Source organism: Scatophagus argus, chromosome 22 (assembly GCF_020382885.2).
Source record: "Scatophagus argus isolate fScaArg1 chromosome 22, fScaArg1.pri, whole genome shotgun sequence".
NCBI classification, from domain to species: Eukaryota; Metazoa; Chordata; class Actinopteri; family Scatophagidae; genus Scatophagus; species Scatophagus argus.
Window position 1 is genome coordinate 1,133,827 of NC_058514.1, and position 26,441 is coordinate 1,160,267.

Below are 26,441 nucleotides of genomic sequence, written 5' to 3' on the forward strand. Positions count from 1 at the left end.
AACAGGAATACTGTAGTATCTTGGCAGGTGCAACTACTATCATCCTCTGTGCTTTACTTCTTTTTGTCACAGTTTTCAGTCCTAATTGATTACTAATGATCAGTTATCTGCTCTGGTCCAGGTGCACTAAGACGGAAACACACAGAGGTGAAGGACGCCTGACGTGTGGCAGCCACACACACACACACACACACACACACACACACACACACACACGCTCTGCAGCAGCAGGTGAACCTGACCGGGGAGTCGAACAGGATTTGGGGTTAAACCTGAGCTGAAACCTTATTGGCTGTTTATCACCTCCTCCTCCCTGCTCTCCGATTGGCCGGTGGACTGTTGACCTGAGGCCGTTTTCAGATGAGCTGCAGAGTCAACGGCACTTCACTGATCACCAGCCAAGGTAGGCCACTCTGAGTGTGTGTGTGTGTGTGAGCTTTGCTAAAACACTCACTTATTCAGCCAGTTTCTGTGATTTTATTGTTTGTTGGTCAGTGTTGGGAAATAACTAAGTACGTTTACTCAAGTACTACACTTACGTACATTTTTTTCCACTTTTCTTACTTGAGTATTGTAGTAATGCTGTACGACTTCATACTTCTACTGCAGTGTTTCTCCAGCTGACGGCAGCTTTAGTGTCTTTTCAGATTACGTCTTTCATCAGCTCAGTGAAAAACATGTTTCTCCAAGTGTAAAGTGTTTAAAGTGTTTCTCTTGAAGTACAAATACTGCTTCTGAACTCTCAGGTGTTTCAGTGGTTGGCCTTACAGTCTGGGCTCAGTTTTGAGCTCAGATCCACAGAAGGAACATCTGACTGCGGCATAAAAACATTAAACAATAAAACTCAGCTGGGTCTATAAAATGTCAGCAAATTGGCAAAAAATAAAATTATATCCCAGTCAGAAGTTGACACCTTCGAATGTTGAACGCGTCCAGATGTTTATTCTGCTGCCACAGAAGGCTGACGAACCTTCACCCTTCAGGACTCGGAGCCTTTCAAGGCGTCACGTTCGATGCTGCTGTGGAAAACTGAACTCGTCTGCAGCGAGTCGGGTTTGCGGGCTCATCAGTCCACTTTGTCGACATGTGACATCACTAACGTGCTAACGTTGGCGCAGTCTGACAGACGTGATGTTTGTTTCCAGGCTGACATGCTGTCCATCCCAGAACTGATCAAGAAGAAGAAGGACGGAGGAGCACTGAGTGATGAAGACATCAAAACCTTCATCCACACTGTGACCAACAAAACCATCCAGGAGGCCCAGATCGGTACGACCGGCTGAGGACAGACAGACAGACATACGGGCAGATGGACAGACAGACAGATTGATGGACACTTTCCTGAGGTCTCCCGTCACCTCCCTCTTTGATCTTCTCTCTCTTAGGCGCCATGTTGATGGCGATCTGGCAGAAGGGAATGATGGACACGGAGATCGAGACCCTGACCAGGGAGATGATGTCATCGGGGAAAGTGATGTCATGGCCGAAGGAGTGGGCGGGGCTGGTAGTTGACAAACACTCGACAGGAGGGGTGGGAGATAAAGTCAGCTTGGTGCTGGCGCCTGCACTCGCCGCCTGCGGCTGTAAGGTAAACACACACACACACACACACACACACATTTTCTCTGTGATGTCATAACCTCAGGTGTGTGCTTGTCAGGTGCCTATGATCAGTGGGCGGGGCTTGGCTCACACAGGAGGAACCCTGGACAAACTGGAATCCATTCCTGGATTCAACATCCACCAATCAGCAGCTCAGGTGAGACAGACTGGACGAAGTGTCAGTCAGTCAGTCAGTGAGTGTCTGTGAGTCTGCACACTTCGCTTACAGGAAACACACACAGTAAAACTGAAGGCGGCGAGCGACGACCCATCAAAACACAGAACCGTACCGCTGTGGGCCGGCAGCCGCGATGTCCCACTTTGTAACATTAAGGCCATGTTTTTAACTGAACAAAGTTCTCAGTACTGCAGTACCGTGATACTCGTGTGTACTGCGTGGGTGTGAATGTGCCGACTGTGCAGATTCTGGACATCCTGGCCTCGGTGGGCTGTTGCATTGTGGGTCAGACGGAGGCGTTGGTTCCTGCAGATCGGGTCCTGTACGCCCTGCGGGACGCCACCAGCACCGTGGACAGCCTGCCGCTGATCACCGGTACTGAAGCGGTCTTACCGCCACACGGCTGCTCGCGGTTCTGCTGCCGAGGGACTTAAGTGTGTGCTGGTGGTTTCAGGTTCCATCATCTCAAAGAAAGGCGCTGAGTCGCTGTCCGCGCTGGTGCTGGACGTCAAGTTTGGACGAGCTGCTCTCTACAAAGACCTGCGCAGCGCCAAAGAACTGGCACAGTCACTCGTGAGTCCACGTGGGTGGTTTAGAGCCCGCCGAGCCGGAGCGCCGCTCCAACACTGTTGTCCTTTTTGTTCAGGAATCAGCTGAAGTCTGGTGACGTTCTGTCAAATTCTTTTTCTTGTGTGTGTGTGTAATTCAGGTGGCTGTCGGAAACCGTCTGGGCATGCGCACGGGGGCGGTGCTCAGCCGTATGGACTCCACGATCGGTCGCTGTGTGGGCAACAGCGTGGAGGTGATCGAGTCTGTGGAGACCCTGAAGGGGAGGGGACCCGAAGACCTGATGGAGCTGGTCATGACTCTGGGTAACCCTGAAGTCCTCGTCTGGTCTGAATGTTGGAATGAAAACACATTCGGTTTAATTTCACCAGCAAACCCTGACGACGGAGAGGCTGGACTGATCGATGGACAGACGCTTTATTGATCCGCAGGGAAATTCAAGAAAATATGAAAAGATTTTTGCTTGAAAAAATGACTTAAACAGTGAAAATACCTGCAGGTTTACTCTCACAGTCACTCAGAGTGAGTTTGTTTAATCTCGTTAATTAACTTTTAAATTGAGCCTGTCGTCACAGAATGAAAAGCACTTCGTTACCATCCAGTTTCATTAGCGTTTCATCTGAAGTCTGTTTTCACGCAGTCCATCCGAGTTTGGAAAATCTGCTCGTCAAACTTCAGGAAACTGTGACGAACGTCTTCTGACGGTTTTGATCGGTTAATGAAAATAAAGATTAGCTGCAGAACTTGAACAGTTTCAGTCAATTAACCAACCAACCAATCGTCTCGGCTCACGTGACACGTGACGGCGCGTCCGCTGTTCAAATCGGTCGGGAAATGTGGTCACGCGCTTCGTGTCTGATTGGCTGGACTCAGACAAGATCACCACAAATAATCAATACGGAACAACCGACCAATGATGTCTCCGTCACGGAGCCGTCGGTCGGCATCCAGTCCAGCCGCAGTCCACGTGAAATGTCCAACATCCATTTGTCTCAACCTGACGACCCTCATCATCTTCACTTGCTAAAATAATTGGTTGTACTTAGAAAACTGTAATTTAAATATGTTATTATTTAATATTATTATATATTTCAATAATTTCTTGATAACTAGCTGCCTCACACACATGACATCCTTTTTGTTTTACCTGTCGAGAAAATGAAAAATGTGCTGTTCCTGCAGGCGGTTTGCTGCTGCTGATGACTGGACTGGTGTCCGACCTATCAGAAGGCAGACGACAGATTTCTGATGCTGTGATTGGTGGAGCCGCTCTGTCCAAGTTCCAGGCCATGATGGAGGCTCAGGGTGTGGCCAGTGAGACGGCTCGGTCGCTGTGCTCCGCCCACACAGACTACTACAGCATCCTGAGAAAAGCTAAGCATCAGATCCAACTGGAGACGCCTGCAGAGGGTAAAACATGAACAGAAAGCACGCAAATAAGCCATCCATCCATCATCCATTTTCCATAGCGCTTGTCCATCAGGGTCGTGGGGGAGCTGGAGCCAATCCCAGCTGACTACGGGCGAGAGGCGGGGTTCACCCTGGACTGGTCGCCAGCCAATCGCAGGGCCCAAATAAACCAAACTATCAAACAAATACTGTTCACGTCACTCCGCACAGCTCTGAGTGTGCTTCATTTATATTAAAATGACCTTGCAGACACAAATAGTTTAAGATATTCTTTCTTACTTACATTCTACATTTACTTACCTGCTTTTTTACTTTTTCAAGTGTGACGTTTTCTAGAAAAGGTACGACGTTGAAGGAGCTGCAACGTCTGATCGTTTGGATTGTTAGCGTCCATCACGTTTGATGGGACTGATGAGTAATCGATTGTGTCATCCTGTAGGTGTCGTCCTGGATGTCGACGGTTTGGTTTTAGCTGAAGTTCTTCATAAACTGGGGGCGGGACGATGTAAGGCCGGAGAAGCTGTCAATCACAGCGTGGGGGCGGAGCTACTGGTGTCCCTGGGTCAGAGGGTCAAGAAAGGTGAGAGGCTGACGATGATGATGATGATGAGTTCAGGGACGGCTTCCGGTTAAGCTCTTCATGGTGTTTGTTGTGTTTTAAGGCGTCTCCTGGTTGCGGGTCCACCATGAGGATCCGGCTCCGACTCCAGACCAGATCAGTCGACTGCAGAGCGCTCTGACTGTGGGAGCACACGAACACACACAAACACAAGAAAAACCGACTTTGGTGGAGGAACTACTGCTACCTCATCAACACACGTCCTAACTCTGTTATTTATTAACACATAAACACAAACAGTAACACCCTGGTGAGTAGCATCATGTGACCTAAGCCCCGCCCCCTCAGTTATTGTTGCTAACAGTGACGGGTTTACCATCTAAAATACCTCTCACAGCTTCTCCACGTGAGCAGTTAATTGTCGAGTTTGCTGTACAATCATCACAAATACGTGATGTATCCAAGTCCTGCATTCAAAACATATGTGAAGTACCTGAAGTAGAAGTACTCATGATGCAGAATGACACATTTCATAGTGTTGGATGTCATCAATGTGTTCATCACCTTAATGTTGAATCTGGTGAAGGTGGAGCTGATTTTGTTCCTGATTTTGATTACTCCTGGTGGCTTTTAAATGTGACAAACTACTCAGGAAATATAAGAAAATAACTGATAAGTGATTAACACATTAATGTATTTATAGTATACATTATCCTGAAATACACCTCTCTGCATACTGAGTACTTTTACTTTTAGTACTTTTAGTATCTTTTGATGCTGGTGCTTCTACTTTATTGCTTACTTTTGTTACATTCTTTTACTTGCTTTCACTTTTACTTTAAAAATTCAATCCTTGACTTTTTTACTTTGGGGAGTATTTCTACACTGTGGTACTGCGATGTTTACTTAATTACAAGATGTGAGTATTTCTGTTCTGCTTCCTGCTGAGACGAATAAAAAGCTTCCTGCATTGGCGGTTGGTCCCTGAACACAACACGTCAGTCTCAGGTTGTTCTGATGCGCGCGTTTCAACAGGTGGTGACCGCAGACGGTAACTGCTCACCTGCGGGACTACACGTTCACATTTAAGGTAAATAAATGAGTCGCAGCAGCGCCCGACAGTCCGGGTGGCTTTCGTGAAGCACATTTCGATTTTCATTTGAAGAAGAGATTAAAGCCTGCAGTCTTTAACGAGAAAACAGTTAAGATGATATTTAACCGCTTGATCAGCTCGAACTGATTACGAACTCGCTGAAAAACATCAGTCATCGCCACATTTTATAAACTCAGTTTATCAGAGCACAAATATTCAAGATTCCAGTAGTTTGGGTTTTTTCTATAAAGTTTTTAAGTAGATAAAAACATAATGCAAGACAAAGTATGACAGTAAATCAGTGAAGATCTTTCTAAAATAATACAAGAGGCATCAAGTTTAAATAAAACACCACATGAAGGCACAAAACAGTTAGTAGTTTGCATACACGTTAAAACAATCAGACCAAACTTCATAACCTTTCAGCACTTTTCGTGCTTATAGCAGGGCGGCAAGGTGGCGCAGTGGTTAGCGCTGTCGCCTCACAGCAGGAAGGCTCCGGGTTCGAATCCCACAGGGACATGTGAGTGGCTGTCCGTGTGTTGGCCCTGCGGTTGGATGCGATCCAGATGACCATGACGGATGAGCGGTATAGAAAGTGGATTCCAGCACACATGCGGCCAGCAGGGGGCGCTGAGCGCTCAGCTGGACACCACCTTAACTCATTTACAGAACTGACTCTGAGTACTTAGCAACCACAACTGAACAGAAACAGACTCAAAGCATAAAAAAGTTCATCTAACATCTCTAGGAATTCTTTATTTATAAAAAAATACAAACAAAAATAAATCACACAGCCATTTGTTGCCAAGGAGACAAGAGAGATTGTGTGTGTGTGTGTGTGTGTGTGTGTGTGTGTGTGTGTGTGTGTGTGGGGTCATCAGTGGACAACAGAGTTGAGCGGCTCAGCTCTGATGTTTCCTAAATCCAGTGTGGAGTCTGTCTCCTCGTCAATCTCCCCGATCACCGCCCTGAAACACACACACACACACACACAGAGTCAATAAACAGGTTAAACTTATAAAGTGCTTCAAATTCTTCCGTCTGCTAGAAAACCAGCAGTTAAAAACATGACAACGTTCAGTTCAAGTGAGAAAAGCAGCACGTGTTTGTTTTAAGAAGCTGAACCAGAGAACCTCCACGCTGCCATGATGGATTCACACAGTGCGGTAACAAACAGGTCAGAGGTCACTCACACGTTGTCTCCTCTGACGATGTACAGTCCCAGCACCACCTGCTCCACCCCCTGACTGGAGCTGAACACCCGCTCATGACTCTCATCCAGGATGAGGTTGATGGTCTGATCGAAGCCCTTCAGAGTGCCCTGCGCGCACACACGGTGACCCAAAAGTCATAAAGTTAGAGCCTGTAGAGCTTTACAACATATTAAAGTAAGAAGCTCCAATGTTTATGAACCCTGATTTTCTAAAGGTACAAGTTTCCAACAATGAGACTCTCGACACGCGCACAGGTAGTGAAGGATGTTTAACTCACCACAATCATCCTGCCGTCTGAGGTGACGATGGCCACAGTACCTGAATCACACCGAGTTAAGGGAACAACACACTTTTTCTGCTTAAAACACTCATTAAATTGACATTTTTAACTTAACAAAAAAACTAACCGCACGGCTGAACCTAACGACAACTACTAACGTCCATAAATACCTAAACAATTATCACTCCTAGCTTGAATGCTAAGCTGAGTAGCATTTATTCATTCATTCAGTTCGGAAATTAGCATGTTAGCCAGCTAGTGGCGGCAGCAGGATACGGTTGATGTAGCTCTCCAAGGCAGTAGACATGCTTCCTGCTGGGCTCGACGTTTATTTATCCAGCAGAAAGGTCGATTAATGTTTCCACTGGCTGGTAGGCGATGAAACGGCGCAGAATCGTCAAAGAAAAACAGCACCAAGGTGCTAACAGCGACAACACACCGGAGAACAGACCGAACTAATCCACCACCGATTCACAGGGCGAGCAGGCAAGGAGAGCACCGAAACGTCCGGAACGACTGGAACGTCACATCCGGTTTATGTTTAAAAGGAAATAATTTAACAAAAATTACTTTCGCTAAATATAATGCGACTGTTAATCACTGTTATTTGCATTCACATCATAATTTTTATAGGTAAAATTTAAAAAGTTTGTTCCACTCATAAAATATCATTGCATTAAAACCAACATTGAGCATGAAGTTTTCTTACATTTTAAATCCTTTGGCTCTAACAAATCAAGAAATTCGGTTAACAACACTTACCTTTGTTTTACGGTATTTCTAACTCTAAAATGTAAAAAGAAAAAAGAAAACCTGACCTGTTGTCCCCAAGCACAATCTAAACAAAGATGGCAGCCGGAAATCAGATCACATGTCCTGTGTTACAAGTGTAGTAGTTTACTTGAGTATTTCCATTTTTCTATTTCTTAATATTGTACTTCATACTCAACAACATTTATTTAATAATTCTGCCTGCTAGTTCGGGATACTTTTAGTATTCAGATTCAATAATATTCTGAAATAGTATTTTTCATTTTGGTACTGAAGTATATTTTGATACTATTACTTTTGCACTAACAATGCGTTTGCATGCAGGACCTTTACCTTTACTTTTAGTATTTTTAATTTTTTTTAGTATTTTTAATACTACTCTGTCGTATTAAAAGCAGACAGGATACTACAAAGTAGTATTAAAAATGATTATGTTGTGTTTATTTTAAGAACAAACATGGAGTCCAGTCCTCCCAGCACGTCTTCATCTTTATTGTTGCTCAGTAGTCGTCCATACAAAGGGGGGGTGGAGGAGAGCAGTGGAGCCCAACAGGACAAATACCAGGAACGTCATGCTACCAAAGTATTAAATTTGTACAAAAATACTTTACAACATCCCTGTTCCTTTAAAGAAAAATACAGTTTGGTTGGTTGGTGAAGCTACATGGAAACTAATCTGACCCACTATTTCAAATGGCAGTGCAATGCATTGTGTGTGTGTGTGTGTGTGTGTGTGTGTGTATGTACGTCTGTGAGTCTGTGTGTGTGGACGTCTTGCTGAGGTGAATCACTAGAGTGCAAATCCCTGCAATGTTACACACTCAAACACATGCACACACACACAAACGCACACTGTAACACACACACACACACACACAGTTAATACATGTGCACAAACACAGTGTGTATGGCTTTAGATCTCACTCATCAAACCCTCCTGAAGCCACATCCCTCAGCTCTGTGGCTTTTTCAACATTGGTGGAGCAGTTTATCTCAGCTAATAGTGTTTATCACCTGGCAAGGCTGTTTCTAGTTACCACTACCATGCTAACTACTAGCAGGTGTTAGCTCTGCTTTAGCCACACCCCACAACTATGAGCAATGTTTAACAGATGCTAGTTTTGAGATGGCTATGTGCTAGCCAAATATCGGCAATGTTTACCATGTGTTATCCCTGTATTAACCTTGCACTGGCCAAATTAGTCTTTCATTGGCCACCAGGTTTACCAGATCCACTCCTGTGTTAACCTTGTCTAAGGTGTGTGCTGACCACATATTGCCTATGTAAGCCAGATGTTAGCCCTGTGTTAGCTGTATGCCAACCAAATATTAGCTTTGTCTACTAGATGTCAGCCCTATGTTAGCCTTGTGCTTGTTCTGCTCATACACTGGCTGTGTTAGCCAGTTGTAGGCCTGAGGCTAGCTTTATGCTAACATCTAGATATCATCATTGGCTATATGTTATCCATGTGTTAGCTTTGTGCTAACTATATATTTGCCAGAGGTAAATGTATGTTTGCTAGTTGGTAACCATAGCTAGTGCTGGCCTTGTGCTGCAAGTGTTTACCCAAATGGTAACCACATGTTAGGCTTATGCTAGCCCTGTGCTCAGTATCTGCTAGCCACATGCTAACTACAAGATAGCACTTTGCTTCAGACTCAAAACGTCACAGTTAACAAAGTTTAAGACGGAGCCGAACAATCAGTCACAAGTATCCACACAGAAACAGCTGCTGCACAATCACAGCCAATCACAGTTCTCCAATCCAAATCACAGGACCTTTAGCACAGAGCTAATGGCTGAGGAGGGAGGGTTTCTACTGGTGGCTGATGCTGAGGGAGGGCTCTGATTGGCCAGTTTAAATAGTGAGTTCAGACTGAGGTGAGAATAGGAAGATGTTGACATCACTCCAAAATAAACACACTCACACTCACTCACACACACACACACACACACACACACACACACACAGATATTTACTGTCACAGGTTTCCTGTTATATCAGGATTTTTTTTCTTGTGTAACATTGTTGTTTTAGTGGTTATGATGTGAATGTTTTTAGGGTTTGATGGATTTGATGTGAACAGCGATGGGACTGAACCATTTTTTTAAATCTATTTTACATCTTTTCAGGTTCAGTCATCATGAAAACAAACAAACAGAGAAAACTGACAACAGTCAATCAAAAAACACACCAATCGATTAGCATAATAGATCACTGTTACTGGGAGGGTCAGGGGAGTTAGGATGGGGGCATGCTTGGCTTTTTTCTTGGAGTTGATTGATCGATCTGTGTGTTGGGGAGAACCAATCACAGACAGGCAGAGACCTTTTTTTTCTGATTGGTTCCAGCCAATCAGCTGAATCTCTCAGAACTGCTGTCTGTCATCCTGGCTACTTATTGGTCAAGGGAAGAAGTAGGGAACAGGACAAAGCCAAGACGAGGAGTTGAGGTGGGAGGGGCTTAACTGGCCTTGTGTTTAACACACACACACATAACATACAAACACACACACATACATACACACAGTGTGGCCAGTCCACCAGGTGTAAACAGTAGAAAAAGATTCTTATTGAACTGCTTAGTGTCATTATCATCATCAACAACATGATTATTATTACTCTTCCAACTTGCAGCTTGTTCATGGCACAGAACTAAAATCTTAGCAGTAAACCCTCAGTCTTTGATGCTCCGATCAGTATCAGCTGATGATTATTGGAAATTACTTGATTTTTGTTCTAAAATCATAAACTGTGTCAAAGAAATGACATCATCCACTGGTAGGTGGACTACAGTTTCGAAGCCTCGAGCCTCATTACGGCCGTTGCCATCTTGGTTTTCTCAGTGCTAAAAGTGACCTTATTTGGACAATAGGGTGTAGCTGGGGAGGCGCAAGGGGTGCAAGCGATTTATGCAAACAAAATACACCCACACTTGGTCATGTGCAAGAGATAAAAACAAACAGGTTATCCTAACAGTTTTTCTTGTCCAAATAATGTTTTGTGCCACTTGAGCATCACATAGTTAGCGTCAAAACTTTCAGAACTATCAAACCAGGAGTTGCCTATTGTGACTTTCAAAACAAGTACCAGCATTATATGCTCATATTTTTGACCAGTGAGATTAACATTTTTGATATAAATCACAGTGGTGGGCTTGTTGAAGAACTGAAACCAGTCAGCAATCAGTATCATTTCGGATGATCCCAATGGCATCAGCCACAGTTTGCCTGATCGGAGCATCCCTATTCTCCTTGGCAATCTGTCTGTCAGCAAGTTCTGAACCCTGGAGTCCCATCAGTCTTTGTGCTGCCGTGGTTCTTTGCCAGTACAGCCACAAGCCATGGTTCTGGTTCTTGTAACAGAAGACCAGGAGCCACACCTTTGGACTCATAGAAGCAGTGGCCATGGCTTTGGCTTAGTACTCACAATTCTGTGACCACTAAGACCACGGAGAAGAACCATTTCTTGGACCAGTAAGACCATTGGCTCCGGGTGGATCACTACCTATGGTTCTTTCACTAAGACGAGACCAGTGAGATCATTGACTTACTTCAGTGGGACCAGTAGCCTTAGTTATAGGCGTGTGAAACCGGTAACCTTTAATCTTACACAGGTAAAACCACTGACTGTGGCTTTAGCGAAATCAGTAGCCATGGCTCTAGGGGAACAGGACCAGTAGCTCCAGTGGTTTCACTTGGATCAGTAGTCATAGTTCTAGTTCCAGTGACACCAGTAGGACCAGTATGCGGAACTGGTTTAGATGCAAATATGAGGAGTTGTTCCAGTCCATTAATGTGCTTTCAGGTTGCTTTAGCAGTTCAAAGGTCAAACTTTAGTGGTCAAGGGTCAAAGTTCATCCAGAGGGTGTGTAGCACCATGGGGGTGGGGGGTCCACTTGGAACTGGTCTGGATAAGTCTAAACCACTTTAATTTGACTTATTTATATTGTACTCCTTTTGACCTCTCCAGTCCAGTCTGGTTAGAACTGGTTTAATCCAGTTTGATCCAGTGTTGTCTGCTATAAGGATTTATTATTCACCTGCCCCACCCCAAGCCCTGCCACCAGCCCATCTCCTGGTTGGCTCCACTTGATTGCTCCACCATCCTCTCCCTGGCCAGTGGAGAGCTCTGACGGGCCCAGCTCGCTGCCGATTGGCTGAGGGGAGTGACCGCTGTTGGTGTTGCCGTCAGTGTGATTGGCCAGCAGGGAGGAGGAAGAGGAGGTGGGGTTTCGGCTGATGACAAGCTCCAGACGGTTTGGAGACTCTGCGATCAGTGGAACAACGAGACAGCAGTCGAAGTCCCTGGTCCGTACATGGTTAATCTGGAAACCATAAAATATAAATGGTTTATGTGGATGGAAGTCAATGTCCTCTTTTGTTGAGGGATTCAGACAGTGTGTCCAAGAGGTGTGTTTCTCAGGGGCTAGTGTGTCTGCATTTACTTGCGCTTTTGTACCTGTAGTATTCGGTCATAAGCTCGGAGACCCCCCTGCTCGGCTGGGCCTCCTGGTCGGATGTTGCTGACGTAGACACCACGGTCCAACAAACCGTCAGACACACTGAAACCAAAATCCTCCAAATCTGAGGCTTTCTCTAGAGTCAGCTACAAACACAGAAACACACTTTGTTACGATCACAAGTAGTTTAGTGTCACACTGAAGTGTCAGGTCAAAGGTCACCTTATGGAGTTCCACAGGGTTTTGGTTTAGGATCTCATTGACTTCCTGCCTCATCTTCCTCATGGCAAAAGCTCGGCGCTGGGGGTCAGAGGGCAGAGTGTTGGACCGGGCTGTCACCTGAGAAAAGCACAGGAATAATCCTTTAAAGACACACACACTCACTCACTAACATATCTGATAAAATAACACAGGTACAGTCACGTGTAACAGGTACTCGTTAGGTCAAAGGTCAGCACGGGTTACCTGTGGTCTGGAGTTGCTGCGCTCTTGGAAGCTCGCCTGGCGGCCCAATGTGCTGCGCAAGGGGGCAGGGTCATGGTTCAGACTGAGGCTGGAGCCTGACATGATGGTTGCCTGGAGACAGCCAATCAAAAACACCCAAACACAGGCAGCCAGTCAAACTGCTGCTTTCACCCTTCAAAAACATGGAGGTCAAAGACATCTGGGGAGTCCGACCTTTTGACCCCAGTTTCTGTGATCACACAAGGACAGGTCCCTGCTGACTGGAGCAGATTCTACTGATTCTTCTTCTGGTAGAACAGATTCTCCTGCTGACTTCCTGTTTCTAGGATCTACCCTGAATCACTGAATTACTCGGACACTCAGAATCGAGGACTCATCAGACGCATGCATGACTTGACAGATCTGCTTCATGACTGGCAAAACAAACTACCCATCAGGCCTTGCACAAGCTTTCCCAGCATGCCTTGCTCAAACTGCCATGCCTGGTGCAACATGACTCTGCCACATGATTGGTCAGAAGCTGGGTAATGTCGCTAAGATGTCACAATGGCGTCACCAATGACCTGTGGCTTGCTTGCTGCTGGGGTGCAGTTAGAGTCACATTCAAAAACTGCTAACATATTTCACAACGCTAAGACTCCAGTGACAGAGAGGAGAGAGGAAAGGACAGGAGGAGAGTTAGTAGTGGAGAGGAAGGAGGATACCAGAGTGAGGAGGTGCGCTTCCTGTCCAGACTCCTGGAAGAGAAGGAGTCATTTCTCTTTTCAGCTTAATTACTCCAAACATGTAGTTCTTTCAGCATGAGAAGAGTATATACTGTTACAAATAGTACCTAAAATAAACTACTACTACTACTACTACTAATTCTACTACTGCGCCTAATGATTGTAACTTTAGCAGGACTTCTCACCTCCAGCTCTCTGAGGATGCCACTCTGGCCGCAGGTCTCCAGATCCTCCAGAGCCTGAGACCAGAAGTTCTCCTCCTGGTCCGGTTCTGTCCCATCATGCCCCACAGTGAACCTGAGGGAAAGGTCAAAGGTCAGCCAATCAGAGAGGAGAACATCACACACACACACACACACAGGAAGGAGGATTGGTGACAAACGGGTCATGCTGGTGAGTGTTTTTTCGACAGGTGGGGGACACGTGACAACACACACATCCATCAGGTGTTCGTGTGTGTCAGTGGGGTCAGAGGCCACCAGGTGAGGGTTTCTGCTGGAGGGGTGACAGAGGACTGTGTGGGGGTTGTTAAGGGTCGAAGGTCAGTTTGATACCTGCTGTCACTGATTAGACCGCTGGGCAGATTACAGGCTCTGCAGACAGAGACACACTGCTGTTACTGCTGTTAGCTCGCGGCTAGCAACTCCCACTAATTTGAAAGAGGAACGCTAACATGCTAACATTTGGCAGGGGATTCAGAAGTGTAACATAAATTATAATCCCAAAAAAAAAAAAAAATTATTTGTTGTTATCTGCTTAAGGGCTGCTTCTTTTAAACTACAGATGTGCCAGTCTGCTGAGAGAGTTATTTATTAGATTATTACTGAAGTATTATACACTAATCTGATCTCAAAGAGTACGTGTGATTTTACTGATCTCAGAAAATTAACGCTTTAATGTGTTTGGCAGCTTTGTATAGAACAAGTACTTCATAAGTACAGTACCTGAGTAATTGTACTTCCCCCCTCACACCTTCAACACCTCATGAATGCTGTATTTTCCGACATCCTGCTTCTATCCTTCCATATTTCTAATCATGCATTTTAATTCAGCTGCTTCTACCATCTGATAATCACTTTCATTTCCTGACTTCTGGTTTCTTCCTCCTGAACCTGATAAATCTCATCGAGTATGTTTTTGTATTCTGTTAGATATTTGTATTCCATATTCATGGCTGTATCAGCTTTGCTGTTTCTTTTGTAAAGAAACTTTCATTTGTTAAACAGCAGGTGTGATTTTGGAAGGTCAACTCTTTACCTGCCCAGTTTTTAACAGTGTCAGTAATCTGTTATGAGATACACTCCAGTATGATTTTGTGACTCCTTTTTTTCTCGTTTAATTTTTTGTGTCTTTACTGCTACTCCTGTTTCTGTCTCACCCGCCGAGAGGTGGGCGGTCCCAGTCGTCGTCACTCAAGCCCAGATCTGACAGCGGGTTGGCTCTCTGGCGAGTGGATGAAGATGATTGGCTGTTGGCTGTCTTGGCGTTGCGCCACTCGTGGAAACTGTACTGAGACGACTGAAAAGGTGGAGCTACACACACACACACACACACACACACACACACACACACACACACACACACACACACGGGAATATTTTATTAGTACGGTCATTAGCAGCAGTTTGTACTCAGACACAGTTGAAACATGCTGTTAGCTAGAATAAAAGAGTTTGACTTTTGCACGGCTCAACAGATTATATTCTCATTCAGAGTCATTTTTAGACATTTTAGTTTGTAAATGTTACATGTTAAGATCAGAAGGTCAGAGGCCAGTTCCCTACCCGGGATGGTAAAGCTGCTGTCCATGTTGGATCCGTCCCACGACTCCACAGCACTGTCCACGGACGGCAGCGTGCTGAAAGCCCTCTGGCTTGACAGAGGCGCCACCATGACCACAGGCTCCTCCTCCCCGTCCTGGTGCTCCTGACCAAGCCCCGGCCCCTGGCCTGGACCAATCACACAGGACTTCGGGCTCGACACTAAAGAGAGATAAAACGTGCTCATTAGCAACACAAAAGTTTAGTTTTGTGTGTGTTTGTTCTCTCAGTGTAAAATGGGAGTTTTGATGGGCCAGCTTGAGTCGTTTTCACAGAGTAAGTGTTTAACCACGTAAGATACACGATCCAAACGTCCCAGACCTTTGCATTCACTCTATGGAGGAGAAGCACCGATGCTCAGAAAAGTGTGAGGTATTTTTGCAAATACTTGGACTTTTTGAAGGCACTTTGTCTGACATGGACGTGAGCAGCATCTGGATTACCGTCAGCCATCACTTCATTCGTTTGCACGTTACGTGACTTTTTCTGTGTTAAAATCCAAGGAGTCTGAAATGTTGGGGGATGGTGGACTTCCTGAAACATGACGAGTGTGTGTGTGAGTGTGTGTGCATACGTTCTCCCTGCTTCTTGATCTTCAGTGTGACCGTCTCTCCTGCTTGTTGCAGCAGACTGATGGCTTCGCTCAGAGGTTTCCCCTTCAGACTGCTGCTGTTGATCGCCAGAATGCGATCTCCTACGTGGATGGCACCGGTCCTGCAGCGCACAACAACACACACGAACACAAACGCAGCACGTCTTCAGAATGCGAACATCGAACATGTTTTCTCAAGTGAAAAATACAAATAAGGTTTAATGATGTTAAGGTGTGTTATGGATCATGAACAGCAGAGGGCGACATTCTCCTGCTCTGACCATTCAGTCCGCCGGTCGCTGCAGGATCAGACAGTTAAAGTTTCAAGAGACAAAGTAAAAGTTCACGCCTCTTTGTTTGAGTGTAAAATAAAAACACAAAAACACTCTTCAACATTCTTCTTCAGAAAGCCACCGTGTTTGATGTTTCTGACATTTCTAAATGAAGGAGCTTACTGACTGTTTAAAAAAGGCTCACATAAATACATTTATTACAGGAACAAAGTCAAGACTGTGTTTGATTACTTAGTTATCAGACGGCTGTTAGTTTAATTTAGGACCCAAACGTACACAAGAGGCCCGCAAGAGCACTGCAACAGCCGTGCAGGAGACCACTTGTCTTAAAGTAAGAAAATACTGCGCTGTGTGTGTGTGTGTGAGAGAGAGAGAGAGAGAGAGTGTGTGTGTGCACCTCTCAGCCAGCCCTCCTTTGCTCAGTGAGGAGATGATGATGGGGTCAAAGGGCTCCTCAGTGCCAGAGATGGTGATTCCCAGCGGGCCTCCGTACCTCTGCAGCTCCACCGTGTAGATGATGCTGCCGGACACTTCCTGTTCATCTGAAACATTCGATAAAGTTTCATTCAACACAGGCTGAGCGCTGAATGCCAGTCATTAGCTGAGCATCCAAGTCGTTTGTTTACATTTATGCTCCAGTAGTCAGTCCCTGGCTCCTCCTTCCTGGTGACATCATACAGGTTGTGGAAGACCTGCGCGAGCTACGATTGGTCAGGGACCAGCAAGTCGTCTGTTTTGTCTCTTTTTATTATAATTCTGACTCTACAACCTCCCGATCCGACACAGGGACCATCCTACGAGACACAAACGTCGTGCAGCCTGAGCCCGGCGGGAGCCTTCATACCTGAGTTGTCTTCGTCTTTTCGGATCTTCAGTTTGACGAGCTCCTCGCACTGCTGGAGGATCTGAACAGCTTCCTCCATGGAGCAGCTCTCCACCCGGATGTTATCGATGGCCAGCAGCTTGTCTCCCAACTCCAACGTCCCCGTCCTGAGACACAAAGCAGAGACACACGATCAGATGCTTGAGTGTGTGAGAGACACAAACAGCTGTGACCTGCTGGTTCACCAACAGAAGCTTTCTGCTTCACACTCCAAATCACATGACCCATAAAACACACACACACACACACACACACAGACTCACAGACTGTGCCGGACTGTTAGCCTAATTAACCATCCAGCTACAGCCAGCTGACACTAGTTCAGAGTACATTCAGTACTGCACTGAAGTACAATCTTTGAGGTATTTCACTTGTGTGTTTCAGTATCCTGCTGCTTTCCACTTCTACTCCACTGCGTCTCAGTTGTACTTCATTACACGCATGTGTCAGCTGTGGTTACTTCACAGATTCACATTTTACACACAACATGCAATCGATTTATGCAGTAATGACTTAACAAGCAGCTGTGTGTGTGTGTGTGTGTGTGTGTGTGTGTGTGCGCGTGTGTTTGTACCTGTGAGCGACGCTGCCTTTCTTGATGTCAGAGATGATCAAAGGATCACCTGGCTTCCTGTTGGATGGAGCTGGAGACAGACAGATAGACAGAGAGACAGACAGGCAGGCAGGCAGGCAGACAGACAGACAGACAGACAGACAGAGAGACAGACAGGCAGGCAGACAGACAGACAGACAGAGAGACAGACAGACAGGCAGGCAGACAGACAGACAGAGAGACAGGCAGGCAGGCAGACAGACAGACAGACAAAGAGACAGACAGAGAGACAGACAGGCAGGCAGGCAGGCAGACAGACAGACAGACAAAGAGACAGACAGACAGGCAGGCATGCAGACAGACAGACAGATAGAGAGACAGGCAGACAGACAGACAGACAGGTAGGCAGACAGACAGATGTGATTAGAAGTGATTTCACACATACAGAAAAGTTGAAACAGACATCGGTGAATAATTTAGTTTGTTTACTCCTTGACTTGGGGTAATGATTAAATGTTAAATAGAAAAATGAAATCAAAGCAGGTTATGTATTATTGAACTGACAAATGTGTATCACAGCATGAGCACAAGGGCTGAATCTACTATGATGAAATCATTCATTTAAAATAAAACTTTTCATTTCCCAGACGTGTGCACATGATGTAAGAACAAGTTAAAAATTAACTTTCATGATTAAACCACAGTCCTGTAGGACTGTCCTGCGAGTTGAAGATCAGGATAAAACTGTTTAACAATATATTAAAGATCAGTTTTATGACACACTTGAATGCTCTGAAGTGTTGTTTATGCCGCACACACAGACGATCTTTTCAGCCTCTGCTCTCACTCTGTCTTCACTTACAGCTGATGGTGATTCCCAGCTCCACTCCTGGTTTCTTTGGAAGCTTCACATGAAAGGTTCCTGAACTGGGGATGACCGACTCTGACAGACACAAGCAAAGGCACAGATGGTGAGCAGCTACTCCAGCTGAAACAATATTATCCCCACTATTAGTCCGTTAATCAGTTAGCAAATTGACAGAGAATTAATAAACAACCAGTTTAATAATCGTTTTCATGAGTGTAGCCATAAAAACTGGCCTGCAGAGCTTTACATCAGATGTACTTTAATCACTGAACACATGAGAGCGATGGCAGCAGGCTAGTGTCCGTATACTTTTGGTTATATAGTTGTTTGTGCTGTGATGAGCATCAGTGACATCTCATACAGAAACTCATTCACTGAGTCTGACTCATTAACGACATGTTTGATTCAGCTCAAGCGTAGGTGGGTATTTATATCAGCCGGAGGACCTTACATTGACAAAGAGCCTGACAAATTACAGCGAGACAACACAGATGCAGCATTAAACACGGATGATAGACGACGTGTGTGTGTGTGTGTTGTGGTGTGTGTGTGTTTACCGGCCACATCAAACTCAATCTCCAGTGTGAGCTGAGCGGTGATGGATGAGTCTCTGAGCAGCTGATTGGTTTCTTCCAGAGTCGAGTCTTCAGTAGGGACTCCATTTATGGACAAAATCCTGTCCCCAATCTGCAGGATACCACATCTGCATGCACGCGTGCACACACACACACACACACACACACTCTGTGTTGAAAATGGAGCTGAACCTTGAACCTTACATGGTGCAACATTTGAATCAAAATGTATTCAGAGGAATGAAAAGATGAAAACACCTCTCAGCCGGGCTGTCGGGGTCGATGTAAGCGATGAGCGGCGGTGAGGAGAGCGTTTCCGTGGCAAAGACTCCGCCCTGCAGCTGCAGGCCGAACCCCATGATGCCGTCACCAAGCAACATCACCTCCGTGGTTTCCGTGTGAACGACCTGACCGGCGAGACCCACAGTGCTGGACGCAAGAGACACTGAGAGAGAGAGAGAGAGAGAGAGAGAGAGAGAGAGAGAGAGAGACCGTCCCAAAGAGAGTTCGAACTGAAGCGTTGTTTTCACGTCACTGTATGTTCATTTGTTGTGTATCGAGACTCACAGGAACTCTTGAAGTCCTTCTTCTTGGCCTTCCTCCTCATCAGCGTGCCCCGTGGACTCGTGGGATACATGTTCCTGGGCAGGGTGCTCATGTTGAGGGACGAGAGACTGTAGGCCGACATGGAGCCGGGAGAGAACGAGTGGCTGAGAGCTGCAGACAGACAGAGAGAGAGAGAGACAGATGACGAGCGGAGGTCTCTCTCTCAAAACAAAACATCAACTCCAGGAAGAGAGAGAGAGGCGGACGTACGAGGGTTGTTTGTATGGCGGTTGTGCGATCTGGCAGCTGATTGGTCGGGGTGGTACGTGTTGTAGTGGTAGGGGGGGAGATTGGGGGCGGAGCCTCCGGTCTCCCAGGGGAGAGGGCGGGGACTGCGCTGCACCTTGACTGCACACACACACACACACACACACACACAGGAGGGTGTTTAGGTTAAGACAGGAGGAGAGGTCAGAGGTCAGGATCGCCTGGATCGCAGCTCGATAAAAGATTACATGTAATCTTTTACAGTATGTTATTCATTTCATTGAAGCATTTGTTCGTATGTTTCTCTGTGGTGGTCACACGTCCACAGATGGAGACAGTGGGCTCCTCAGCACAGACATGAGCAAGACACCGAGACGAAAAGGTTTTCAGTGTAGTCACTTTGTGGTCATTTTGTGCGTTTCTGTGGCCATTTTCTCTTTTCAGTAGCCCATCCATCTGTGGACGGCACAGACTGCTGCCACTGGAGAAACAGAGACCTCTGGATGGTTGTGTTTGCAATGTAAAATACTACAGATGCCAAAATTTGTGTTTATATTGTGCAGCGGTGCGTTCAGGGCCATTCGTGTGTGTGACAGTACCGTGCTGCGGTGCGTTCAGGGCCGGACGGGCCTGGTGTTGTGGCAGGATCTCCATGCGGACGGTCTGACACGAGGCAGAGAGCAGCTGTGTGGCTTCAGCCAGAGAACAAAACTCCATCGACTTCCCATCGACAGACAGAATGTGATCTCCTGCATGAAGAGCACCACACCTACACACACACACACACACACACACACACACACACACAGACACACACACACACACACACACACACACACACACAGACACTCTGAATCTGCAATGGAGTAAAAATGTTGAATCGGTGTGTCACTGGTTAGGGGTCAGAGGTCAGGCACCTGTCTGCTATGCTGGCTGGTTTGACCTTGTCGATGATGATGACCTGCTTGTTGCAGAACATGGAGGTGGACAGAGCCACGCCCAGGCTGGAGCCTGTCGCCTTAGCAACCTCCACCAGCAGCGGCCCAGACGCCGTGGCAACAGAATCTGACAACACAAACGCACAGAGTTTTCAAATTATTTTGTCTAGCAACAGATTAGTTGGTTGGTTAGTTATCCGAGACTGAAGATAACATCCTGAGGCGTTCAAACAACCTTTTCTGTTCAGCCAAAGGTTGCTCAGTCAGATGTTATAGGTCTGGTTAATAGTGACTCAGCTTCAAACACTAAAAACACGAACAGAGAGTTTGAACTGACCCATCACTGAGACGTCATACTCGATCAGCAGTGTGGCTTCCTGCCCGCACTGCTTCAGGATGCTCATGGCCTCTGACAGGGTGCTGCCATGGAGACGTATCCCGTCGATGCTTAGCAACCGATCGCCCGGCTTGATGGTCCCTTCTCTGGACAGAGAGAGAGAGAGAGAGGACCGTTCCTACAGGGACTCCCGAGGGACAAAATCCTTACAGACCGACAGCGAGGACCGCGGTCACTCACCTGTCAGCCGGACCGCCCGGCCTGATGTTTGTGATGACGATGGGGCGAGACTTGTTCCTGTCTTCATGGGCGCCACCTGAAAACACACATGACATGTCATGACATGTTATCTTTTTTTAAAACAAACACACACACATACACACACTGAGGTCTTCTCACCTCTGATGACGAAGCCGAAACTGTTTCCTTCTTTGTGGAGCGTGACTTCTACGTTCTTAAACATGACCCCTGACCCCTGCACCGCTGCAACACACCAGAGCACCAACACGTCAACATCACCTCCGACCGTCACACTCGACACACACTCGCTGAACTGCTGTTCCACTGATATCACTGCCGCTGTCTCTCTAACCACCTCCGGCAGGACTTACAGACGGGCGGCAGCTCGTATTCGATCTCCAGTACGACTCGCTCCCCGACGTTCTTCAGCAGACTGATGATCTCGTCGTGTCTGAACTTGGCCAGGTTGATGCCGTTGACGGCGCGGATGTAGTCGCCCACGTTCAGCTGGTCGCTTCTGTACAAACAGAACAGAACAGATTTAATACACTGGAACGAGATAAAACGGAAGAATATCAGACACGAACAACACAAGAGACAAGTCAGACTCAGAGCGATGACCTGTTACCTGGCAGCGATGCCTCCCTGTCGCAGGTTCGAAACCCGGGGCTTCCCATCTTTGTCGATGCCGCCTGAAACTGTCAGTCCGAGCGTCGTCCCCTCCTTCTTCATCAGCTCCACCACTGAGCAGCCCCGAAACTCGTCTGCATCACACGAGAACACGATTGGTCAACACTCTGCACGACTGAACTCTTATTTCTTCCAGTTTATTTTCCTCTTTTCTATGTTCGCACTCAGACTTCACAGACTCCCCTAACTCTGTCTCAGCACAGAGAAGTAAAATAATAATCTGGGAAAAAGGGAGAAGTGAAGTCATCCTCTACTCTGTCAGCCATCAATTTTTCATCAAACGCCTGAAATATTTAACAGTGGGAGAGATGGATAGAGAGAGGGGATATTTCAGAGCAGACCTGATGTGAGTGGTCCTCAGGTGATGAAACAGAAAGCAGGATTTCATTAAAATGTTGTATTTTAATATTAATCAGGCAGGGCTTTGCCCTCTTTCATTCAGGCAGGATGAAGACATCTGATCTTTGGCAGTGACCATCACTGTCTTCTCTTCCTCCCTCATCTTCTTCCTCCAAAGAGGCTTTACAAAGAGCACCAGTGGCTTTTTCAACATCAGCTCTGACTCACAAACCCCAAAATCTTCTATTCTGATCAAATGTTCAATGAGCCAGTTTCCTGCAGTGAAGGGAAGAACTTTTTAAAGTGTTACTTCACAAACTGCCAGTAAACTTCACACTGGAAGACAATGAAGTACAACAAAAAGGAAAAGAGTTTGTTTGAGCTTCAGATGTTAAAACAAAACCGAATGAGCTCTCAGTTCTGTTGACCCGTTTCTAAATGCCAGTGGCTGGTTCTGAAGCTTCACCAGTTCCTCCAGCTAGTTCTGACGGTCAACCAGTTCCTCCATCAACTGGCTCCAAAGCCTCTAAATCTGGCACCTTAACGGGATCTGGATCTCAGCTCCTCTATCTGAATCTGAAGCTCCATTACTTCCTTACACGAGTTCAAAGCTTCCACTAGTTCCCTTTAAGGAGTCTGAGGTTGCACCACAGCCCCCCTCAGCTGGTCCTGCAGGCTGACAGTTAATCTGAGAGGTTCTGAAGCGCAGCGACAGACTGGTCGTCCGCCAGTCGACATTGTTCTGACAACTGCTGTGAAGTTCACTTGTTAGTGGAAACATAATATCGGAAAATTCTGATTGCATCATTCTGATAGAAGTTGCAAGTAGGCCACCAGCTCCAGGTGGGAGGAGATAAAGTGCAACTGCAAGCATCTTCCTGCAGGCCACGCGGATGGAAAGCAGCTAATGTTGGAGTGTGTCCTATTTTCAGCTGTTATCTTCACCGTTGTGCTTATTGGAACCTTCTGGACTCACAGCACAATGAAAAGACAAGGAGACAGAAAGGACGGATGGAAGGAGAGAAGTGTGTCCTACCTGGTATACTCTGCCTCCTGATGGCCAGCGCTCCATCTGGAGGGCGTGACCCGGCGGAGTGTTTGGTGTACGGCCCCTCGTCTGAAACACACACACACACACACACACATTACGTTGATTGGCTCATATAAGAGGTTCTGAAGCTCTTAACTGGTTTAGAAGTGCTACTGGTTCCTGTGTGAATCTGATTCAGTTCCTCCAAACAGTACCAGCCCTTTACCAGTTATTTGAACCAGTCCCAAGACTTTATAATTTCCTGCAACTGCTCCCGGCTTTTTACCAGTTTCTCTAACTAGTTCTGAAGCTCCATCAGGTCCTGGTTCTTCTGGATCTTCTGAACGGCTCTATAGCTCTATCAGCTCATTTAGTAAGTTCTGGACTGGTCTACCAGTTCTTTCAACAGGTTTAGAGGGTCTAGCAGTGCCTCTAACTGGCCTCTAACTTCTCTGAGCTTTCATTTGACCCTAGAAACAAATTATGACTTCTGAGTTCACAAACGAACAGACCGAAACCTCCAAACTTACAACATCAAGTCTTCTGATTGGTGCCATAGTGAAAAGTCATTGTCAGGCTCCCATAATGCATCTGTACTCACCATCATCAGACATCGCAGAGCTTCCACCACAGAAATACATCTCAAAGCTAAGATGCTAACCCACTTTAAAAACCGCTGATATGCTAGTTTAATCATCCCGTTCCAAGCTTCTGGCCTCACTAGCCAGTAAAGCAGCACATTAGCATCCTTGTTAGCATCTAACGAAACTGACTGAATGACTCTTTGTGACCAGTTCACTGTCTGGTTTGCTCTCTAATGCTGCTGCTGAGAGGCCTGTCAAGTCAGCCTGTTCTCATGAATAAAGAAACCACTGCCAGAGAGGTGAACTCATCATCAGTACAGCAGCCAATCCCAGAGGAGAACACAGTGGCCTATCTAAGTCTCAACCAATCTCAGCAGTCCATTGGGAGCCCCCCACCCCTTCCCAGGTGATGTCACCACACAGATGACAGAGCAGAGGCGGAGCTAACCATGACATCAGGTCCATTTGGATGTAGAGATCTGATAAGAGTTTTAATTGGATGACTGATGGAGAACTGGACAGATCTGGAAGCAAGTGGGGGGTTAATGTGTGGTACTGATACATCCACTGCAACTGACCCACAAACATAAAAACACACACACACACACACACACCGTAGCTAACTGAAGATGAAAGCCTCCTCCTCCACATGTAGGACAGCGGCGTCTCTCTTACTGTCTCCATCCACAGTACATACAGTATTCACACTACACACTGTGGTATGTTATATAAATTACTTGAGCTCATGTCATCGAGTTGGGACTGTTTAAACAAGGTCACACACACCAGTGGAGGAAGTAAAAGTATTCAGTATTTTTGCTTGTATATTTAATATCCACTGAGGCGCTGATGATCCATTTTTAATGATTTCTGCACTTTAATTAACAGAAGGTAATAGTGTGAGTGTAAAGCCTCAAAAACACACTCACATGTACACCAGAAAAAGTGCAGCTGTAACACTTAGTGCCTGCAGATGGTATAAAAGCTCCCACCTCAACAATTTCCACCCAACAAGAAATTTGTTTGAATGAATTTGAACGTAACACATCTGTTAGAGGTCATACAAATTAAATATTATCATGTTGATAATGTGTATAAATCTTATATATTCTTTTTCTCCAGTTTCTCCGGCTGTTTGGCAGAATGCTGCTATGCTGTTTCACTGTGAAGCTTCAAAAATGTTTTGTGAACAAAGAAACTTTGGCACGTTGGGTGAGTAGACAAAGACTGAATTTTCATTTTTGGGTGAACTGTTCCTTTACCATCAACGAGACAGAGCGACATCACGAGTGAGTCGAGTTAATGTGCTGCAGAGAGGATGAGCACAGATGAGAGAAGGAAGCGGAAACAAAACCGTAATTTCAAAATAAAATTTCAAAATAAAGGAACAAATGGATGTCATTGGCATTATCCATGAAAGCTGAAAACGATATTTTAGTACAGTTATCGTGGACATGTTGTGATGATGTTAGGCCTTCAGTCTGTTCATCTGGTTGTGTTTCAGGAGGCGAAGATTGGTGCTGCTCAGCTGCAGTGACTGCAGGGATATTAACAGAGGTCAATGATAATTAAGAGTTTGATAACGGGTTAAAGTCCACCGCTGTGTCACGAGGAAATTAAAATGATCTGTTTGGCAAGACCAGTTATTGGATATATATTTTTACAGCATCAAATAACTAATAAAACCAAACTTATCAGACAAATGAACACTTGAACAAACATCAGTGTGATAAGAATGACCTAAAATGACAGAAAACATCTTTGGGAAAAATTTATTTGACGTGTACTTTGAGTTTTTAGTTTGGCTCATGTCCCATCTGCTAACATGGAGGGGGAGGAGCTTATGAGCTGTACTGCAGCCAGCCACCAGGGGGAGCCCTCGTGTCATACAGCCAGTGTGTTGGACCAACAGTCTAAAACCCACAGTGAGAGAGAAGGAAAAGCAGCAAAGCTTCACTGTTGAGAGGACAAACTGCAAACTGCTGGGTGGTTTAATTTACAACAAACTATCACATTTTATAAACTCTTTATATGTTCTGTGTGTAAAAATCTGTAACTAAAGCTGTCAGTACTTCATATTTGTGCTGAAGTAAATGTATTTAGTTACTTTCCACCTCCTACAGCCTGATTGGACAGAATCTGCCTCAGGTCAACAAACAGCTGTGCGACCTTCATCGAGACCTTTTCATTTATCTGCTTACTTTGCAGATAAAGATTTTATAAAACATATAATCAGCTTATGTATGACTGAAGTGGGTGTCAGGAATCCTGCTGAAGTGCACAGCAGAAGATATTTTCCAGATATTTAGACTATTTTTTATACTTGTAGCACATAGCAAATTTTGAATGCAGGACTTAAACTAGTTTTAGTTTATCTTCAATGAAAGAGCTGAGCACTTGGTTCATTAGAATATGACCTGCAATGAGACTTTACCATCATTAATAAATCTGCTGGTTCAGCCTCTCAGACATAAAACCAGTATGACTTCAACTTATGTTATTATGGATTAAAGGGACAGTTCACCCCACAATGAAAAGCACACACTGTTCCTCTTA

The 26,441-nt window shown here is 45.7% G+C and overlaps 3 protein-coding genes across 11 annotated transcripts in view; 1 reads left to right on the forward strand and 2 right to left on the reverse strand.

Annotated features, from left to right (window-relative positions):
• The first annotated feature begins 200 nt into the window (after positions 1–200).
• Positions 201–5,300, forward strand: LOC124053980 (thymidine phosphorylase). Its single transcript, XM_046379603.1, has 10 exons — positions 201–403; positions 1,146–1,269; positions 1,386–1,588; positions 1,661–1,759; positions 2,026–2,155; positions 2,235–2,353; positions 2,490–2,652; positions 3,530–3,757; positions 4,197–4,337; positions 4,420–5,300. Exons 2-10 carry the CDS (start codon positions 1,152–1,154, stop codon positions 4,581–4,583), a joined length of 1,365 nt encoding a protein of 454 aa, XP_046235559.1. The 5' UTR covers positions 201–403; positions 1,146–1,151; the 3' UTR covers positions 4,584–5,300.
• Positions 5,301–6,142: 842 nt separating this feature from the next.
• Positions 6,143–7,422, reverse strand: lsm8 (LSM8 homolog, U6 small nuclear RNA associated). The gene is made up of 4 exons (XM_046379730.1): positions 7,183–7,422; positions 6,904–6,944; positions 6,606–6,733; positions 6,143–6,380 (listed from the first exon to the last, which is right to left on the reverse strand). The coding sequence occupies exons 1-4, from the start codon at positions 7,211–7,213 to the stop codon at positions 6,290–6,292; spliced, it is 291 nt and encodes a 96-aa protein (XP_046235686.1). The 5' UTR covers positions 7,214–7,422; the 3' UTR covers positions 6,143–6,289.
• Positions 7,423–8,145: 723 nt separating this feature from the next.
• Positions 8,146–26,441, reverse strand: part of grip1 (glutamate receptor interacting protein 1) — a 39,432-nt gene continuing 21,136 nt past the window's right edge. For 3 of the 9 annotated variants that reach the window (XM_046379074.1, XM_046379072.1, XM_046379075.1), the window contains exons 2-26: positions 23,308–23,388; positions 21,871–22,006; positions 21,614–21,759; positions 21,402–21,485; positions 21,243–21,318; positions 21,003–21,148; positions 20,645–20,792; positions 20,327–20,496; positions 19,731–19,868; positions 19,482–19,631; positions 19,173–19,359; positions 18,897–19,042; positions 18,334–18,414; positions 17,493–17,562; positions 16,880–17,025; positions 16,433–16,577; positions 15,725–15,864; positions 15,115–15,312; positions 14,709–14,862; positions 13,885–13,923; positions 13,516–13,627; positions 12,606–12,716; positions 12,363–12,479; positions 12,140–12,286; positions 8,146–12,005 (exon numbers count right to left, since the gene is read on the reverse strand). In XM_046379074.1, coding sequence (XP_046235030.1) covers positions 11,700–12,005; positions 12,140–12,286; positions 12,363–12,479; positions 12,606–12,716; positions 13,516–13,627; positions 13,885–13,923; positions 14,709–14,862; positions 15,115–15,312; positions 15,725–15,864; positions 16,433–16,577; positions 16,880–17,025; positions 17,493–17,562; positions 18,334–18,414; positions 18,897–19,042; positions 19,173–19,359; positions 19,482–19,631; positions 19,731–19,868; positions 20,327–20,496; positions 20,645–20,792; positions 21,003–21,148; positions 21,243–21,318; positions 21,402–21,485; positions 21,614–21,759; positions 21,871–22,006; positions 23,308–23,388 — 3,374 coding nt within the window. In that variant the 3' untranslated portion in view covers positions 8,146–11,699. Of the gene's footprint in view, positions 12,006–12,139; positions 12,287–12,362; positions 12,480–12,605; positions 12,717–13,515; positions 13,628–13,884; positions 13,924–14,708; positions 14,863–15,114; positions 15,313–15,724; positions 15,865–16,432; positions 16,578–16,879; positions 17,026–17,492; positions 17,563–18,333; positions 18,415–18,896; positions 19,043–19,172; positions 19,360–19,481; positions 19,632–19,730; positions 19,869–20,326; positions 20,497–20,644; positions 20,793–21,002; positions 21,149–21,242; positions 21,319–21,401; positions 21,486–21,613; positions 21,760–21,870; positions 22,007–23,307; positions 23,389–23,902; positions 24,421–26,441 lie in introns of those variants that run through there. The other 6 variants (XM_046379077.1, XM_046379078.1, XM_046379080.1 and 3 more) reach the window with 4 other exon arrangements.

Excerpts from the sequence above, each read along its gene's own strand:
- lsm8 (XM_046379730.1), bottom strand. The coding sequence starts at position 7,213 with ATGTCTACTGCCTTGGAGAGCTACATCAACC. Across the intron at positions 6,945-7,182 it reads CTTGGAGAGCTACATCAACC|GTACTGTGGCCATCGTCACC; the intron begins GTATCCTGCTGC and ends GGTGTGATTCAG. Across the intron at positions 6,381-6,605 it reads ATCGTCAGAGGAGACAACGT|GGCGGTGATCGGGGAGATTG; the intron begins GTGAGTGACCTC and ends TGTGTGTTTCAG.
- LOC124053980 (XM_046379603.1), top strand. The coding sequence starts at position 1,152 with ATGCTGTCCATCCCAGAACTGATCAAGAAGAAGAAGGACGGAGGAGCA. Across the intron at positions 1,270-1,385 it reads CATCCAGGAGGCCCAGATCG|GCGCCATGTTGATGGCGATC; the intron begins GTACGACCGGCT and ends TCTCTCTCTTAG. Across the intron at positions 4,338-4,419 it reads GGGTCAGAGGGTCAAGAAAG|GCGTCTCCTGGTTGCGGGTC; the intron begins GTGAGAGGCTGA and ends TTGTGTTTTAAG.